Source organism: Lingula anatina, chromosome 2 (assembly GCF_051362555.1).
Source record: "Lingula anatina isolate TDL-2025a chromosome 2, LinAna3.0, whole genome shotgun sequence".
NCBI lineage: Eukaryota > Metazoa > Brachiopoda > Lingulata > Lingulida > Lingulidae > Lingula > Lingula anatina.
Window position 1 is genome coordinate 13,777,880 of NC_141768.1, and position 19,463 is coordinate 13,797,342.

The 19,463-nt window shown below is 34.1% G+C and overlaps 1 protein-coding gene across 2 annotated transcripts; it reads right to left on the reverse strand.

Moving 5' to 3' along the window:
• Nucleotides 1–42: 42 nt before the first annotated feature.
• LOC106155600 (protein HID1) lies at nt 43–19,049 on the reverse strand. Of its 2 annotated transcripts, none has more exons than XM_087003533.1 (21): nt 18,869–19,049; nt 17,447–17,660; nt 15,248–15,360; nt 14,286–14,333; nt 14,013–14,066; nt 13,619–13,845; nt 13,054–13,288; nt 10,825–10,881; nt 10,506–10,646; nt 9,979–10,069; nt 9,500–9,651; nt 8,956–9,034; nt 8,693–8,754; nt 8,390–8,492; nt 7,912–8,142; nt 7,520–7,618; nt 7,091–7,173; nt 4,964–5,089; nt 4,250–4,341; nt 3,801–3,959; nt 43–3,445 (listed from the first exon to the last, which is right to left on the reverse strand). In XM_087003533.1, exons 1-21 carry the CDS (start codon nt 18,932–18,934, stop codon nt 3,382–3,384), a joined length of 2,496 nt encoding a protein of 831 aa, XP_086859659.1. In that variant the 5' UTR covers nt 18,935–19,049; the 3' UTR covers nt 43–3,381. The 2 variants fall into 2 exon arrangements, with proteins under 2 accessions (XP_086859659.1, XP_013385949.2); XM_013530495.2 differs by having other exon boundaries at nt 7,079–7,173.
• Between the last annotated feature and the right edge of the window lie 414 nt (nt 19,050–19,463).

A 19,463-nucleotide genomic window follows, 5' to 3' on the forward strand; every position in this document is an offset into this window, starting at 1 on the left:
TACATTTTAACATTCAAATAAAATGGTGAACAAATGCCAACAAAACATCCAGTAATTTATTTGATACAATGCACAACGTCAATTATCATTTATTGCACTTAAAATCATTTTGCCAACATATCTTGGCACTGTCTAATTTAATTTGTAAGCTTAATATTCCAAAGACTCCATGACAGGAAAAATGTACATTAAATCAAACTTTTTCTTAAGAAGAAATATATATATATATATATATCTTTACTGTAATACAAGGCAGCAAAGCTGTCAAATGTACAGACAAAAAGCTGAAAATAACAATGCACAAAATAGGCTGCTGTCAATTCTGATACAAAAGTACATTATGCTTAACTGCAAATTCAACATCAAAATTTAATTATGCTCAACAGGTAACACCAATGTAAATAAAATATGAAACAAGCATAAGGCTTCAGGCCCATGAGAGTTCACACTTTGAAAGTGCCAGAATGAGAAAAATGAAAATTTTACACAAAATTGCATAAATTCAATTATAAATGATAACCCAATTGAGCTGGCTTTCTAATTTGAACTGCATGCCAATCCTAAAAATCAAACTTGTAAGTTAAAAAAAATAATAATAAGTAACACAGTTTCTTTTCATAATGTTTATTGTAGCAGTGCATTTTTGTCAATTTTGATGTAACATTACATAATAAATTACAGAATAATTATCACCAATTTTTGATTATTGACTATAAATAGCATGGACATGTAGAAAATTTGGTTACCATTCGGCTTTATGTCCATGAGAGCTCCGAGTCCCACAATGAATGGCAACACGATAAATATGAATATTTCACTAAAATGTATTACTACAATAAAAAGAAGCAAATTAGACTGCTTTTCCAACTTGGCTGCAATTTAGTCCTGTGTTTCTTTTTTGAAAGTTTGACAGTCATAAGTAACATGGTTTACCCATAATGGTCATCATGGCAGCAGCACCCAAAATTGTGTTTTCTTCTATTTTGATGCAATATTACATAATGCTTAACAGCATAAAGACCATCAGTTTTTAATAATAAAATACACGTATCATGGATTTTCAGAAAATGTGACTAGCATGGGTCTTCAAGCCCGTGGAGGTTCTAAGTCGCACCTTGAAAATGCCAATATGTGAAAAATTAAATTTTCACAAAAAAACTGTTTAACTGCCAGAAAAATTTACCAAATAGACTGCATTGCCCACTGAAGCTTAATTTAAGTCCCATGTTTCTTTCCCTAAGTTTGAAAGTGACATGGGAGCAGTGTCCAAAATAGGGGTTTCTTCAAATTTTGATGCAACGTTACATAATGTTTAACAGCATAATGACCATCAATTTTTAATAATAAAATATTGGTATCATGGATATTCAGAAAATGTGACTAGCAAAGGTCTTCAGGACCATGGAACTTCAAAGTCACATCTTGAAAATGCCAAAAAGTAAACAAGACAGCACTGTTCTGAAATGTTTTTTTTTTCCATTTTTAACAATTTTTTAACATGAAACAAAATTAACAGTTTACTGCCATTTTTATATGATTAACTAAGAAAATTGATGAGATGGGGAAAGTATCAATACAACAGTGTTAAATGTCCAATTTCCTCCATCTGAACATCGTGAATGATTGAATCTGACAGACTGCAATGATACGAGTTTATTTCCATATTTGAAACTCTATTACACAATACACGATAACAAGTTTACCATCATTTTTACACAATCAAATAACAATGTTGTACAGATGCAGGAAATGTGAAACAAACACCTTTACGTATCTTATTAGTTAAATAATGAGACTGTTAACATGCCTAAGAATTGAATCTGAGGAAATGTGAAAAAACAGCATAACTTCTAAAATAATGGCCCGATAATGCTGATTTTCGAACTTGACCTGCGTTTTAGTGAGATTGATTACTCCTGTGAGTTTCATGACAACAGGCCTATCGGTTTTCCTTGAAATGTGTTAACAGTGTTGCATATATGTTAAAAAGTGAAAAAACAGCATAACTTCTACAATAATGGCCCAAACATGCTGATTTTCGAACTTGACCTGCGTTTTATGAATATTTATCAGCTCTGTAAATATAAAGCCAAAAAGTAAAACTGTCTTCCACTTATCGTGTTAACGATGAAAGTGCACGGCGACGGCGACGACGACATCGACGGCGACAGGAACGGCGACGACAGACGCAGGTGATGGCAATATGTACAGACACATCTGTGTCTGTACATAAAAATGTGCCTCTAATGTAATCTGTATGCTTAATATTCCAAAAAATCCTTGACAGGAAAATAATGGTGCATTAAATCACCTTTTAACTTTTTCTTTAAAAAAATTAAATCTTGACTGTAATAAAATGTGCACTTTATACACGCTAAGAATTTAAACTGTTCAATCTTCAATTAATAGATTCAGTAGGTAATCTTACACATTAAATTTCACACGTACTCTGCTAAAGTTAGTAAATTTCAACACTGAATATCCTTTGATGCAAACTGACACCTTACTTATATTTTGAAATAATCAAAGGTACAAAATTTTGAAACGATCTGGAGATTCAATGTCCTTTCTATATTCTCAGCAGCTGTAGACATCCTGAGCACCCTGTAACACATTAAAAGCCTATGGTACTAACTTTTACCACTCGTAAAATAACAAAAAGAAAAATGTAACTAACAAATAGCCCTTGCTATGTTCACTACTATATGGGTTGAATTAACAGGAATGTAATCTTATATCAACAGAAAAGGCATTACAATCATCAGTTTCAAACACTTCTCATTACTAAAGTACTTTTGGATCAACTACCTACAGAGATATGGAATGTCTTCACAATGGCACCAAGTAAAGCATAAGAACTATTTTACTGTGCTGTCACATATGTGCCTGTTATAAGCACTTACAAATATTGAGGATTGTAGTGTGAACAATCCATGCAAACATCGACCTAGATTCAATAAAATTACATCCAAGATCTCCAAGTGTGCTTGTGCTCATTTAAAGCACGTTGAGAAACAACAAAAATGATCCTACCATAAAGGGCTCCAAACAATTTAACCCATTCTCTAAAATAGTGCATTCTCCATATAGCAACATGTACAAATAAAATCTCCTATATATATTTTTAACGGCCTTTTTACTAATACATATGATTGATTATTGAACACAAGATGATGACAATATTAGATCTCTGTGGCCTTATCTCTGTTTACTTATATTTCATTTTTATAACATAAGAAAAATAACAAATGTCAAGTGCTGCTTCACCCTAAAATTTTACCCACAAAGAAAGAAGAGAAAAAAATCCCCATCTTGAAGAATTTTTGAACACCTTTTTCATTGTTGTTACCGCCACTTTTTCTCAACCTATGTGTGAATTTACTAAACCCTCTGTATTTCAAATAGCTTCACATCTGTGTCATACCAAATAGGAGGATCCACATTTCTGAAAAGGAAAAAAAAGTTCATAAACAAAGACCACTGACCAACCTTATTCTCCATTTCCAGTGCACTCAATTTTTTTACTTTTTAATGTGGCCAACTTTGAGGCACTTATATACAAGGTAACATTAATCTTTTTTTTTTTTTACCAATAGCTGTGTACAGTGTGTATAACAAACAGTCCAAGTAAGGCTCAGTCAGATTATGATTTTTTCTTTGGAAAATCTTAATATTTAACAAATTCCTGAGATAATGACTTGCAAATGAATGTACTACTATCAAAATCATTCAACGTTTTTCCATTGACACACTAAGGAATCACAACTCTGAATTTCAGTGAGTGTGCTACATGTACATACCTGAGGTATATGACTCCCCACATATAAGTACGGAACCACATGGTAGTACCACTGTTTGGCTGGTACTTCCTGATCAGTATAGGATGGGGCACAGGCAGCAGACCCACCAGGGTACCATGCTGGAGAAACTTGAGGATTTCACTCTCATCAGTTAGACCCCTATAACAAAAATATATAAACAACTCAATACAGCATATTACAATAGCTTAATGTTTGGGGGCCTAAGTCTTACATTTCTGACAGAAAAGAATGGCAAATATAACTAATATTTGTTAAACTGATTGATGACTAACCTTTACACAGTTAGCTTTTCTCTATTTGGTTAAACATTTCTGCAAAAATAGTGACAATCTATTTAAAAACCTACACATACAGCCTCAGTGTGTCTTATTTTTCTTTTTTTTTTTTTTTTTCTTTTTTTTTTTTTTTTTTTGTTAACAGCTACTTACTTGTCAATACATATCTTTTCTACTTGTGGCACTAACACTTGAAGAAGTCTCATGATGGTCTGCAATGGAAGCTTTTGCTTCCATGTGTGCACCTGAAAGTATAAATGGAATAACAGAACTATGAAAAGACTAGAAAAAGACATGCAAATAATCCCATGTGGTCCACCTATTAAATTATGCATTCAAGTGAGTTGGCATGTCAAATTTTTGCACAATACCTGACCAAATGCCACTGTATAGTTTTGAATAGCATAACTTAAAGAAATACTAATGTTTTGTTTCACATTTCATGTGATAATACATTTGAACTGACATTTTCTGCTTTCTTTCTGTGCCACCAGAAATTTAAAAAGGTCCTTTTTTATTTTGGATTTTTTTGGCTCTGGTGTATTTAATCAACATTTAAAGACACCATTTTACCCAAATGTTCAATTTTTCTCAAAATTACATAAGAGCCACGTTGATTTAGCTCTGTCTGTCTATCAAATAGGTGACATACTGTTATTTCAGTAATCCCAGAAAATTTCGCACAATAATACTAAACTGAAAGCTCAGCTGGAAATAAAATAATGAACAAGTGTTACACTGATAGTAAAAACCCACAACGCATAAACATCCTCACATCTTAACATTTCTTCATATTTCACTTCTGCAGCAGATATATATATATATATATGATATACCACGGTTGTTAAATCTACATTATCCACCTACCCATTCTGGAGAAGGCACCCAGGACCCGCCAGAGCTACCAACAGAGCTGGACCTCTGCATCCTGGCTACTGCCTTGTCAGAGGCCCCAGAGGCAATAGAAGAGGTAGGGCTGCCAGGAGGTGAATGCTGAGAAATACAATTCTAATTCAATTATGGAAAAAAAAAACAAAAAGCATTGAAGATTATCGATATCTTCCTCATATTTAATTAAAATATAAATCTAAATATATTTAAATATAAATCTAATGTAAATTTAACTCTAAATATAAAATTACAACAAGGCAGCAAAGCTGTCAAATGTACAGACAAAAAAGAAGGAAAAAAACAAAATAGGGTACAGTCAATTCTGATGCAAAAGTACACTATGTTAAACTGCAAATTCAACATCAAATTTTAATTATGCTCAACAGGTAATTCCAATGTAAGTAAAATGTGTAACAAGCATAAGGCTTCAGCCCCATAGGAGTTCAAGTTCACACTCTGAAAATGTATAACTTCCAGAAAAAGAAGTCAATTTGACTGCTTTTCTCAGGCTGCATTTTAGTCCTGTATTTCTTTTTTGAAAGTTTGGCAATCATAAGTAAGATGGTTTTCCCATAATGGTTTTCATGGCAGCAGCACCCAAAATTGTGAGTTCTTCTATTCTGATGCAATATTACATAATGGTTAACAGCATAATGACAATCAATTTTTAATAATAAAATAAAGGTATCATGGATTTTCAGAAAATGTGACTAGCATGGGTCTTCAAGCCTGTGGAACTTCAAAGTCACACCTTGAAAATGCCAATATGTGAAAAATTAAACTTTCACAAAAAATCTGTTTAACCGACAGAAAGAATTACCAAACAGATTGCATTGCCTACTGAAGCTGTATTTAAGTCCCATGTTTCTTTCTGTAAGTTTGAGAACAGTAAATGACATGGTTTTCCTTAAATGGTCATCATGGGAGCAGTGCCCAAAATAGGTTTATTTTCAAATTTTGATGCAATATTACATTATGTTTAACAGCATAATGATCATCAATTTTTAATAATATCATGTATATTCAGAAAATGTGACTAGCAAAGGTCTTCATGCCCATGGAACTTCAAAGTGACACCTTGAATATGCCAAAATGTAAACTAGACAGCACTGTGCTGAAATGGGTTTATTTCCATTTTTAACACTTTTTTAATATAAGATGAAATAAACAGTTTACTGCCATTTTTATATGATCAACTAAGAAAATTGATGAGATGGGACAAATATCAATAGAACTGTGTCAAATGTCCAATTTCCTCCATTCTGACATTCTGAACATAGTAAATGATTGAATCTGACTGATATGAGTTTATTTCCATTTTTGACACTTTATTACACAATACACGATAACAAGTTTACCATCATTTCTACATAATCAACTAACAATGTTGTAAAGATGCAGGAAATGTCAAACAAACACTTCTATGTGTCTTATTAATTAAATAATAAGACTGTTAACATGCCTAAGAATTGAATTTGAGGAAATGTGAAAAAACAGCACGACTTCTAAAACAATGGCCCGATTATACTAATTTTCAAACTCAACCTGCATTTTAGTAAGATTGACCACTCCTGTGAGTTTAATGACAATTGGTCTATCTGTTTTTTCTTATATTGTGTTTACAGTGTTGCATATATGCTAAAAAGTGAAAAAACAGCATAACTACTAAAATAGTGGCCCGATCATGCCGATTTTCGAACTTGGCCTGCGTTTTAGTAAGATTGATTACTCCTGTGAGTTTCATGACAACAGGCCTATCGGTTTTCCTTAAAATGTGTTAACAGGGTTGCATATATGCTGAAAAGTGAAAAAACAGCATAACTTCTACAATAATGGCCAGATCATGCTGATTTTCGAACTTGACCTGCGTTTTATGAATATTCATCAGCTCTGTAAATATAAAGCCAAAAAGTAAAACTGCCCTCCACTTATCGTGTTAACAAGGAAAGTGCACGGCGCCGGCATCGGCATCGGCGACGGCGACGACGGCGACGACAGACGCAGGTGATGGCAATATGTACAGACACATCTGTGTCTGTACATAAAAAGAAAAATAAACACCCTTATCTTATCAACCCAAACCCAACCTACCAAATTTTTCACCTTCTCAGACTTCCCTTTCTGCTCTTCATGAACTTCTGCCACAGAATCAGCCTTAGGCTTGTCGTTGTTTACATCTCCACTTCCTGAATCGCATGCAAAAATTGAACAAGTAAATAAATAAAATAAAATAAAATACTAACAGTAACATATTTTCATCAGATATGTATATTATGATAAAAAAATTCAGAGAGGTTTTGATGAAGAGCAATAAGTTTTTGACTGAGAGAAAACTTGTAAGGGGAAATGTGCATCAAATCTTTAATCTTTTTTTTTTAAATCAAACTAACCATATCAATTTGACGTAGTTCTCATTTACATTCTCATTTGATTCTCAAAGTAATTTTACTTTCATACAAAATATGACAGACTCCAGCAGTGCCAAAAGAAATTAAAAGAACATACATAACACCACTTAAACACACTTATTACCTGCCAGTTCCTTGAGTGTTGGCTTTTCCGCAGCAGCTTCATGAGTGGGTGATGAACCTGGCGTCTGTGGAGGCCTTCTCTCAGTCATATTATCTACCCCTGTGGACACAAAAGTCTGTTATTTCATGGGCTGCAACATGTTCATTTTGCTTTGTTTGTTTTTGCTTTTTAATGTGCATTGAGCAGGGCTTTTTTAAAAATGGTTTTGACTTCTTAAATGTCTGCCTTTATTACAAAAGCGTAAAACTTCATGTTCATAGTTTGTCACTTACTGGCAAAATAACATTTTAAGGAGGGGGGGGGGGGGGACCTATCTTCGAATTAGATTGTAAAACACCATTTTGATTAAACAGTATATCTGGTTTGAAATTTTACAAAATTCAACAGAATACCTGGATATGCTGCTAAGGTAGCCTTCAGGGTTCCAGGCTCGGCTTCTGTTGCTGGTAAAGCACCTTCCATTGTCTGAGGCTCGGGTGGAGTGTCTGGGGTAGATTGCGGGGAGAACTTCTTGCCCCGTTTGCTAAGAGCTTTAGCAATGGCAGAGTGATCTGTGGGGAGGTTTGCCAGTTGGTGGAATACATTCCTCTTTCTTATTATAGTGTAAACTAGGCTGGAATTTCCTGGAAAGACATCATGCTTATCATCCTTCAGAGCTTTGAAAAAATGAAAAACAGTAAATCTTCTCAAACTAATCACTCTAAAGCATTGAGAATGGAACCTGACACTTTCAACTTCACCCCTACTTATTTCAGTATAAAATTCAGTTGTTATCAATCTTCAAAGACTAGGAACATATAATCCTAAATAGCATTCAATATGAAATGATCATGATACCAAATCATTATTTTACACTTAATCATGACTCACCATCGAACTGATACTGAATTATATTATTGAAAACTTCCAACAAAAAGAACACCAAGTGGTGATTGGTGGGGCTAGCATATAAGAACCATGGAGTGCTGAATGCCTGAAAATTTGACAAACAAATGAGTGGAACTAATGGCAGACTAAAACATCCAAACAACTAGTTTTAACATTCAAACTCACGATGCCGTTAATCTATTTATTAATCCATGAAAGTTATAGAAATAAATGGTTTAGATGAATGCGTATACCATTAGACAGGTAAATATTAAACAGGAAATGCAATTTTTTAACAGACCATACCTCAAGTAAATGCAAAAGTTTTGTGCTAGCCACCATTGATAAGGTCTTCAAGTATGGTGACACTAAAAACAGAGTAAAATTAAACATATATAAAACAGACATTTTTAAAACATGATCTCTTTGGAAATTGACTTTGTATGGTTGCCATATAACTATAATATTTCAGTAAATTTCTACTATCAAAGCATTGGGAGCTATATTTATATCATTAAATGTTTGCAATTTGCTGAATAAGTAATTAAATTGGAAATTAGTCTGTTTACCATTGACAATAATAGTCATAAGACAGTCAAACAGGGGCTGAAGTCTCTGGTGTCCACTTGTAATGATTTTGTGAAAAACCTGTAATATAATATAATATAATATAATATAATATAATATAATATAATATAATATAATATAATATAATATAATATAATATAATATAATATAATATAATATAATATAATATAATATAATATAATATAATATAATATAATATAATATAATATAATATAATATAATATAATATAATATAATATAAAGTATATCATTTTCAGTTCCTATCCTGTTTTTTATCATATGCAATTATTCTGTAAATAACTTCTCTTCTGAATAAAGTAAATGTAATAAAATGTTAAGAACACTTTTTTTAAAACTAATTGTATTTTCATAAGTGATAACCACTGTTCACTTGCAATCAATGAGCAGAGTAAGTGATAGTTTTTGAACTTCACCATTACTTCAAATTCACCATTAAAATTATAACCTATCTCATTTTGCCATGGGACATAAGACACTGTTCTTGAATTTTGTTGCTATACTCACAATAATAAGTAAGTCTGCGTGTGCTCCAGTGAACACGGGGATATCCATGGGTACACGCACTGTGTAGGGTTTGTTAAGCCTCACACCAAAGTTTCTCTCCCCACTCAACAGAAGCAGAATGAATACACCAATGTGCATCAACCCAACTCGGGCTGAAATGAGAAGACAATATGGTCAACAGACCATCACATTTCAAACATTAGAAATGTTTACCAATGTCAAAAATTTATTCAACAAAATTCCATACCATAAATTTAACTCATCACTTAACAGTTTACAATGATTATATGACATAGTGTATGCAATCAGATGCAAACAACACATGATCTACTTCTAATTCAATAATTCATAAACAGCAACAGGCAACAGTTTACTCCAAAATGTACTTAAATATTTCACATAAAACATTGAAATATCCATACCATAAAAGAACAAATACAATATTATATTTCAGAAAACAAACTAAGTATAAGCCTTACACTGATCTGCCCTGGCATCATTGAGATAATACAGTATAGGAACCAGGACATCCAGAACATCACTGCTTTTCAGTACGTAAAACATGAATTTCTGAAATATTTTTGGAAAAATATTTAGTGCACTTACATAGTCATATCAGAGACAAAACCACAGAAGTTCAAAGTAAGAAATATCTTACATCTCATGTATATATTATCAGTCTTATCATTATGTAGGTTAAGTAAAAAAAAATCATGAAATGTACCATATAAATATTAGGAATGGTTTATAGTGATGTTGATCATTTACTTTGGAACTCGAGGCTATGCCAGACAGCAACGCTTGCTTTTGTCTCTAGAGCATCGTCAGTCTGAATAGTCACAAATCATTGGGTGTTGGTAGACAGTTATACCTAGGTCATTCTGCCAATTACTTATACCAGAGTGGAAATTGTTCACAGGTCTACCAACACCCATTGACCTGTGAATATACCAAAATTGATAACATATTAATATTGCTGTTTATTATCTTATTTGTCTATGTATACCTTATTAATGTCACACATTTTCCAAAACAGCACCAGCAGTTCTTGATGGAACTGTACCCTTTTACAGGACCCAGGGAGGTAGGTCTGCATTAGGGGATTGTTCAGCAGCCTTGTGATGCCTTTCAGTATGAACAGGAAATCCTACAATAACGGTTATATCAAAGTTAAACTTGTTAGCATAAATAAAATCTTAAAATCAACATACTACTTTACGTATCAACGAAGAATACAAAAAAATATTTACTATTTTTTAGCTGCATTTTTTTGGTTGGTTGATTAAATGGCATATGGTTGAAACCAGAAGAGAAAAAATATTTACCTCTTCCCTGTGTACTCTGGACATATAATTGACAAACAGGTTGTCAGAGCCACCAGACTGAATTTAGAAGAAAAAACAAGGCAGCAAAGCTGTCATATGTACAGACAAAAAACAGGAAATAAATATGCACAAAATAGGCTACTGTCAATTCTGATGCAAAAGTACATTATGTTAAACTGCAAATTCAACATCAAATTTTAATTATGCTCAACAGGTAATACCAATGTAAGTAAAATGTGTAACAAGCATAAGGCTTCAGGCCCATGGGAGTTCAAGTTCACACTTTGAAAATGTATAACTTCCAGAAAAAGAAGCCAATTAGACTGCTTTTCCAACTCAGGCTGCATTTTAGTCCTGTTTTTCTTTTTTGAAAGTATGGCAATTATAAGTAACACGGTTTTCCCATAATGGTCATCATGGCAGCAGCACCCAAAATTGTGTTTTCTTCTATTCTGATGCAATATTACATAATGGTTAACAGCATAATGACCGTCAATTTTTAATAATAAAACATATGTATCATGGATTTTCAGAAAATGTGACTAGCATGGGTCTTCAAGCCCGTGGAACTTCAAAATCACACCTTGAAAATGCCAATATGTGAAAAATTAAATTTTCACAAAAAAACTGTTAACTGGCAGTAAGAATTACCAAACAGCCAAAAAGTAAAACTGCCTTCCACTTATCCCACATACAATGAAAGTGCACAGCGCCGGCGACAGCAACTGCGATGACAGACGTAGGTGATGGCAATATGTACAGACACATCTGTACATATTTACTGTACTATTTGAGAACAGTAAGTCACATGGTTTTTCTTAAATGGTCATCATGGGAGCAGTGCCCAAAATAGTTTTTTTTCAAATTTTGATGCAATATTACATAATGTTTAACAGCATAATGACCATCAATTTTTAAAAATAAAATATTAGTATCATGGATATTCAGAAAATGTGACTAGCAAAGGTCTTCAGGCCCATGGAACTTCAAAGTCACAACTTGAAAATGCCAAAATGTAAGCAAGACCGCACTGTTCTGAAATGTTTTTTTCCCATTTTTAACAATTTTTAACATAAAACAAAATCAACAGTGTACTGCCATTTTTATATGATCAACTAAGAAAATTGATGAGATGGGAAAAATATCAATAGAGCAGTGTTAAATGTCCAATTTCTTCCATTCTGAGATTCTGAACATAGTGAATGATTGAATCTGACAAACTGCAATGATATGAGTTTATTTCCATTTTTGAAACTTTATTACACAATACACGATAACAAGTTTACCATCATTTTAACAACATCAACTAACAATGTTGTTAAGATGCAGGAAATGTCAAACAAACACTTTCACGTATCTTATTAATTAAATAATGAAACTGTTAACATGCCTAAGAATTGAATCTGAGGAAATGTGAAAAAACAGCATAACTTCTAAAATAATGGCCCGATTATGCTGATTTTTTAACTCAACCTGCGTTTTAGCAGGATTGATCACTCCTGTGAGTTTAATGACAATTGGCCTGTCTGTTTTTCTTATATTGTGTTTACAGTGTTGCATATATGCTGAAAAGTGAAAAAAAAAGCATAACTACTAAAATAGTGGCCCGATCATGCCGATTTTCGAACTTGACCTGCGTTTTAGTAAGATCGATTACTCCTGTGAGTTTCATGACAACAGGCCTATCGGTTTTCCTTGAAATGTGTTTACAGTGTTGCAAACATGCTGAAAAGTGAAAAAAACAGCATAATTTCTACAATAATGGCCCGATCATGCTGATTTTCGAACTTGACCTGCGTTTTATGAATATTCATCAGCTCTGTAAATATAAAGCCAAAAAGTAAAACTGCCTTCCACTTATCGTGTTTACAAGGAAAGTGCACAGCGCCGGCGACGGCAACGACGGCGACGGCGACGACAGACACAGGTGATGGCAATATGTACAGACACATCTGTGTCTGTACATAAAAACATGATGACAATACGTCTTGATAACAATAAGAAATACTGTATACCTTTATACATATATTAACACCCTGGCTTAAATTTCTCTCTAACATATCACAACATTTCAAGCATTAGGTTAGAAAATGGACAACTTTCACGTTTTTCCATCACTAATTAGCCAGCAAACTCCCATTATCAAACATGAGGTAGAAGTGTTTTAATATTTTAATAATTCAAACTGATACCAACTTCAGGAATGAAACAGCCATTTTATTTACTTACATCACAGTTAACATCAGGGTCCATAGGAGTGCCGGCAGTGACTATAGTTCCATCTGCTGGAGCAAGCTCCCTGTTCAATTCATGCTCCAAAGTGACACAGAGCACCTGCAGGGAGACCTCTACCAGGGGTTCTCTGGAGTCTGTGAACATCAAGTGATTGTATGGAACACCATAGCCCACGGGGTCATAGGATGCAGTGATGTTGAGGAGAGATGTAAACAATGGCAGGGCATGTCTGGAAATAATATTTTGTAAGAATATCTTATGATTTCATGATAGGTGAATCAAAACTATCTGATAATCTTTAATATATTTTTGGAACATTTTGCAGTACTGATATTCCACAGGAAAGCAATGTAGTCACCTAAAAAGCTTGTGTTGTCATCAAAAAAGACAAAAAATCAATCTCTGATAAATTCAACACAAAAATCCATGTGCAAATCACTTTAAGGTGTTTGAAATATTTTCTTAAATCAACTTTGACTGTATGAGCTCCCTATGTGTAAATATCTAGAGATCAATCAATTCCCTTTATTATGCCCTTTACCAATATTCTGTTTCTCACCTATTTTCTGTAGAAGTGAAATAAGCAATCCACTGGTTGGGCTGAGCATGGGCCTCAGCCACTGGAGGCAAGTACATGCTCTCAGAGAAACATGTCAGCAACAATTTGAGAATCTCTGTCCTGTGGTAGTCATGCTGAGCATTGTGTGCTGGGGAGTGGGCAAATCCTACACCAGCCTCCCAGATATACTCACAGCTGTCTATGGACTGTAGATCTTCAGGGTTATCCTGTCAATAAGATGTAAATTGATGTAGGTCTTCTGAATTTGGAAATATCATCATTTGTAAAACCACATATCAATGCCGTCAAGATGTTAAAATTTTTAAAACCAACTGAAGTAAGCAGTCTTTTAAGCATTTCAGTGAAAAAAGATGATGACAAATATTCAACTTACAGGTCCAGATTTCTTACTAGAAGTGACTGTGAACTCTGGGCAAAACAGCAGATCCTGAAAGATACAAAGATCATCTTAACACACTCTTTTCACTACTGATGACAAGACCTGTTTGACCACTGCTATTAAAACAAAACTGCACACCACATTAGTTATGAAGATAAATAGCATTAACTACCACATATAATTACCACAATTTATATAATGTTCATATCATAATATGCTATCAGTAAAAGTTACTTTGCACTGAGTCTCACTGGAAAGTATACTTACACACAAAGCATTGATAAGTGACTGTGCTAATGGCAGACTGCCTTCTGCCTGTAAAATTGACAAATTATAAGATTAACATCTTGCTGCAGATAGAAATGCAATATCTATAATTATGACACATAACTTTTAAGCTATTTCAAATTGAAAGTCTCACTAAATTACTGTCAGCTTAGCCGGCTTAGGGACCGTTCACATCCAAATTTATTTTCTAAAAATCTATTTTCTATTCGCGGTATCTTGTGATCACAGTCTGTGCCCTGAATACCCCGCGGCGTAATTACTGGTAGCGCGAGCCAGTTACTTCCAAAGCTGTAATTAATTCTCAGCTGCGCTCGGAGTGATCACAAGATACCGCGAATAGAAAACAGATTTTTAGAAAATAGATTTTGCATGTGAACGGAGTCTTAAATGTCTGTTCTGCCTACTAAAAGCTGTAAGGGGGTAATTAACTTCCATGCGCGCTCGGTTGACAGCAATTTAGCATGAACCCCCAGGGATCTAAATCTGTGTGAATGCAGTCTTATATAATCATGTGAAGACTACTGGCCCCACTAATGATGCATCACAGCCAAGAGAAACGGTTGAAATGTTTCTGCAATATTAGTTTATGGCACAGACTGCTACAGGCTAGATTTTTTATCACCAACCCCCCTCCCCCCAAAAAACTTATTCTTTGAATTAATTGATAAATGGGACTATGATTAAAATTATTTCACCAATTCATTTCCCTTTAAATACATTACTGAAGTATTTGATAATATATTTTAGAAAAATAGCTGGGGTAGCACTAACACTCACCAATTTAGCCAAATGCTAAAACTGATTTAAATTGGCTTAACAAAATTGGGTTGACTTGATTTGTTTTAGTCAAATTTTTAGCATATGCAGGAAAAAGTAATGAAAAAATTGTGATTTGGCTGAGCAAAAAAAATTGCTGCACAGACACTTAACCAAGGCCTCACCTCTGCTGCATCTTCTGTCTGACCTGGCAGTGTAGACCAGAAGAACCCTCGCCAGTCTGGATCCTCAAATATGTACGGCAGTATTCGGGAGAGCAGACGTACACAATTCAGGACTTAAATTATATGAAACAAGAACAAGAGTAAGATACTGAGAAGCCGACAACAGAATGTTCTGAGCAGTATCTGCATTGCAAATTATTTCAAGTTTCTAACAGAAAATTCAATTACATTTGGCAACAGAACTGTCCATAAAATGCGATATGCATAGACTGCAGTCCCCACCAAACACCTCTTCTGGTGTAAATTATTCAGCATAAAGTAATTAATGGTACAAGTATACCTGAATTTCTCTGAACGAAAGCACAGACTCATACACAATGATTTAAGAAAAATTTCCTTTTATAACTTCATAATCATGTCATTATCACACTGGCTTATCATGACCAGTTTCGAACTTCTAATTTAATATGGAACATGTAATTCTCTATTCCCATAGATTTTAGATCGATCTATCCCCGCGGGGAGTCTCACTAGATTACTTTCAGATAATCTGACTTAAATGTCCGTCCCGCCTACTACAAGCTGTAAGGGGGTAATTAACTTTCGTGTCCGCCCGGCTGACAGCTATTTAGCGTGAACCCCCAGGGAGTTAGGTCGATCTAAAGTAGGTCGATCTAATCTATGGAAATGGGGTGTAAAACACAGCCAGGGTAAAAACAAGATAATTGCATATCAAAGCAACATTTGTTATTGAAATAAGCTAGCTAAGCCAAAACTCATCACATAGGAGACCCCTGGATTTTCCTTAAAACAGGGTTAATATGTTGGCTCCAACTTCACTTACATAAAAGAAGTGATAATTGAGATTGCATGATTAACTGACGTCATGTTCAAATAAGTAAACTAATTCTTCCTTAAATGAGGTGTTGAAGCTAATGTATTGATCTCCTTCTTATCACTTTGCGTAAATATCCAAGAATTAATTCAGAAACGGGTAAACAATATTAATTTATATCCACACCGTTTCGAGGACATCTTTCTGAGAATAAATCTCCAAGTCATTTTCAGAAACATTTCTTACAGAGAAACTCAGCAGAGAAAATGTAAACAGCACAATGTGATAACAACCATGTTCAAATGCCTATGACATATTTATAGGAAAATATGAGAAAATATGTGAAAAACTTATGTTTCTGTCAGTCACAGTCCACACTGTTATAATAGTAATGTTTGTATTTTCTTCTTTGGCTGTTTACTAGTCTCCCACAAATATCCTCTCTGACCACAGGGTGCACTAGTAGTCTGTTACAAAAAAAATTGCATTGCACCCTGTGCTATTCCAGGTAATCAACAGGAACACTGTACTATGTAATTGTCAGTGGGGGTGATTTCACACTAGGTGCTGAGTAATGCACATCCTGCCTGTATTACATAATATGTCAAGCATGCCCACTGTCTAGATGCCCACCTGAATAATAACATTCCACCCTGCAGTTAGGTATTCTTTTCTGCTGCTGAGCCACCATTTAAGGGGCGGGTAGGGGTGGGTAGTTTTATTATACCAGATTGAATTTTTTCCCACAGGGGCTCATACCTACTATTTAAGAAGCCCTTGATATTAGAGGGTACGCATTAGGTCAATGTCTGGATCAAGGTTGGAAAATATGGTAAAGAAAAGACAAAAATTAAATAAAATGGTTTTCATGAATTGATTTATCATAAAACTGAATGAACCTCTTTTTAGTAAGAGCAGATAGGAAGTCATATAACAATTTCATTTTGCTCACTTCTGTCCTTCTTTACCTGTCGTCAAATTTTAAAAAAATGCTCCACCCCCCCCAACCCCCCCCTCCCCCCCAAAAAAGGAGGCATTTATGCACCTAGTTAGTAAAAGTAAAAACAACAAATAAGAAACTATATGTGGATTTTAATTTGGTGGCCATAACTCAAGGTAACTGCAATTAAAAGAAAAGAATACAATACTTTACTTATCTTACCACAAAAATATGCAAATATGCCCTGCAGTAAAAAAAAATAATAATTTGTAGAATTCTGAAGAGCATGCCTACTGATCACTGATGGCAGTGACCTTTGACAACAAAGGCAGCAAAGTGATATTAGGTCAAATCACTGGCATTAAGAGAAGAACAAGAAATAGTGCACAATTGCAAAACATCTATACAAGTACTCAAAGCATACCTATCTGTTGATCTTTATAAGAGCGGCATGAGGTTTCCGTAGCTTGTACTATCTTCTCTACAGCCTTGTAACACAATGTGGCTAAATTTGATGGATTTTCTTCCCTTAAAGCTCTTATTTCTAATGCTGGTATCAGAGTGAAGACATCTTGGATACAAGTTACACTATCAGACCAGAACTGGCTCCAAAAGGCTTCATCATTGGCCTCTACTGGCTACAATATAAATGGCAAAATAATATTAACATTTTATGGCATACACTTGAAAATAACAACCGTTCATTTTGGCAAAAAAAAAAAAAAAAAAAAAAAAAAAACGGATTTTCTTGGGGTAATTTTTCCATACCCACCAGTGGTTAGAGAATCTGTTCTGACACCCAAAGTTAGTCCCTGTTTTTTTTCTAAAAAGTTTGGTTTCCTAAGAGATTATTACAGAGGGTAGCCACCTGTCACGTGGTCTGAGGCCAAGCACAGATTCCAAAATAATTGCGTTAATGGTGGTGAAATAGAATGAATTATATTTCTATGAGTTGTTTACAATGTATTTATTGGGAAATATGGATTTCATATGAAGTGTTCTTATCCCTTTAACTTCCAAAATATAAAATATCCAAATCAAATGCAAACAAAAATAATTTTAAATCTTGAGACAACACACTTGCCACAGAAACAAAGTAAATTATGTAAATAAATCTTTTCTTAAAGTAAAAAGCAGTCAAACAAGTTTTAGCTTAAACTATTAAACCTCAGATCTTTAAAATGTACATTAATTTTCACAGATACATCATAAAAGTTCTCAAAAACACATTATAATTCAATCTTTCCAAACAAATGTGTGAAATGCCTGTAATCACTGTAGTGATATGCTATGCTTCCACTTGTGCAGCCAATCTGGGTCCAACACACTCTTGGAAGGGACTGGACCACACATATATGACTGACATATATGACTTTTAACTGTATATGTGGTATGGCCTTTATAACAACAAAAAAGCACTAGTATGAGAATTATGCCTAGACCAGATTTGCTACAACTACTATTCAATAAAATTGATTCAACTTCAAAATGTAACATTAACTGAAAACCACACCATCATCTGAAAATAACTGACGTTACTATGTCACAATAGTATCTATCAGCTTTATTTGACCAGCAGGGATAGCTGGGCAAATGTCAGTGTGAACAGAACGTGTTGACCGTGACTCAATCAATAATCGCTAATCAAACCTATTGCTGGTACTAGCATATTTCTTTATCACTTAAATACTTATGATATTTTAGCATAATTTATCATAAACTGCGGAACTTCGTGTGCTGATTTTTAGCGTTCGATAAACGAATGTTCAAAGAATATTTGACCCTCTTGTACATATGTGAACAGAATTTCCTGGACATTTAAAACTCATGAATCGTTTTATCTCACCTGAGTCTTGGTTGTTAACTGAATTACAGCCTTCCTGAAGTTTAATTTGGTATCTGCATTGCCCATTTTCCAAATTCGCCAAAGAGTTCAATCAATGTGGCAGACAGGAAGTACTTACTGGAACGGGTACTTTAGTAAACAAAGGTCGTCATTGGTTAAAATTAACAAGACAGCCTTCAGTGGTTGTTAACCTGTGGCTCCTTACCTGTGACTGTATTTTAGACACTAGTTTAATCCTACGAGTTTAAGTGACCTCCTAGTTTAAGCGAAAAATAGTTTCTTTAAACACTTACTTTGAACTGTTACATGCTTAGAGAAAGAACTTTATGAAAAGTACCATCTAAAACATTTTATGCATTTATACTCGAAAGGGAATTAAAGGCTTTCACATTTACTTAGATTTTAATTATTTTAGTATAAATCCATTGTAAAAATTCACAGTTTATCTACTTGTTTCTAAAAATTCACAGTATATGTACTTGTTTATTATCAGTGAAATGCTGGACTGACTATTTATAGGATTCCAGCATCCTGTGAGGTTGCATCCACTAGGAAATGAAAGTTGAGCTAAACTATGGAAATTACACAGGGAAGA

Bases quoted from the DNA above. Each gene is read 5' to 3' on its own strand.
- LOC106155600 (XM_013530495.2), bottom strand. From the start codon at position 18,934: ATGGGCAATGCAGATACCAAATTAAACTTCAGGAAGGCTGTAATTCAG. The intron at 8,755-8,955 runs GTAAACAGACTA...CTCTGTTTTTAG, and splicing joins TATGACTATTATTGTCAATG to TGTCACCATACTTGAAGACC. The intron at 8,143-8,389 runs GTGAGTCATGAT...ATGTCTTTCCAG, and splicing joins AATTCAGTATCAGTTCGATG to GAAATTCCAGCCTAGTTTAC.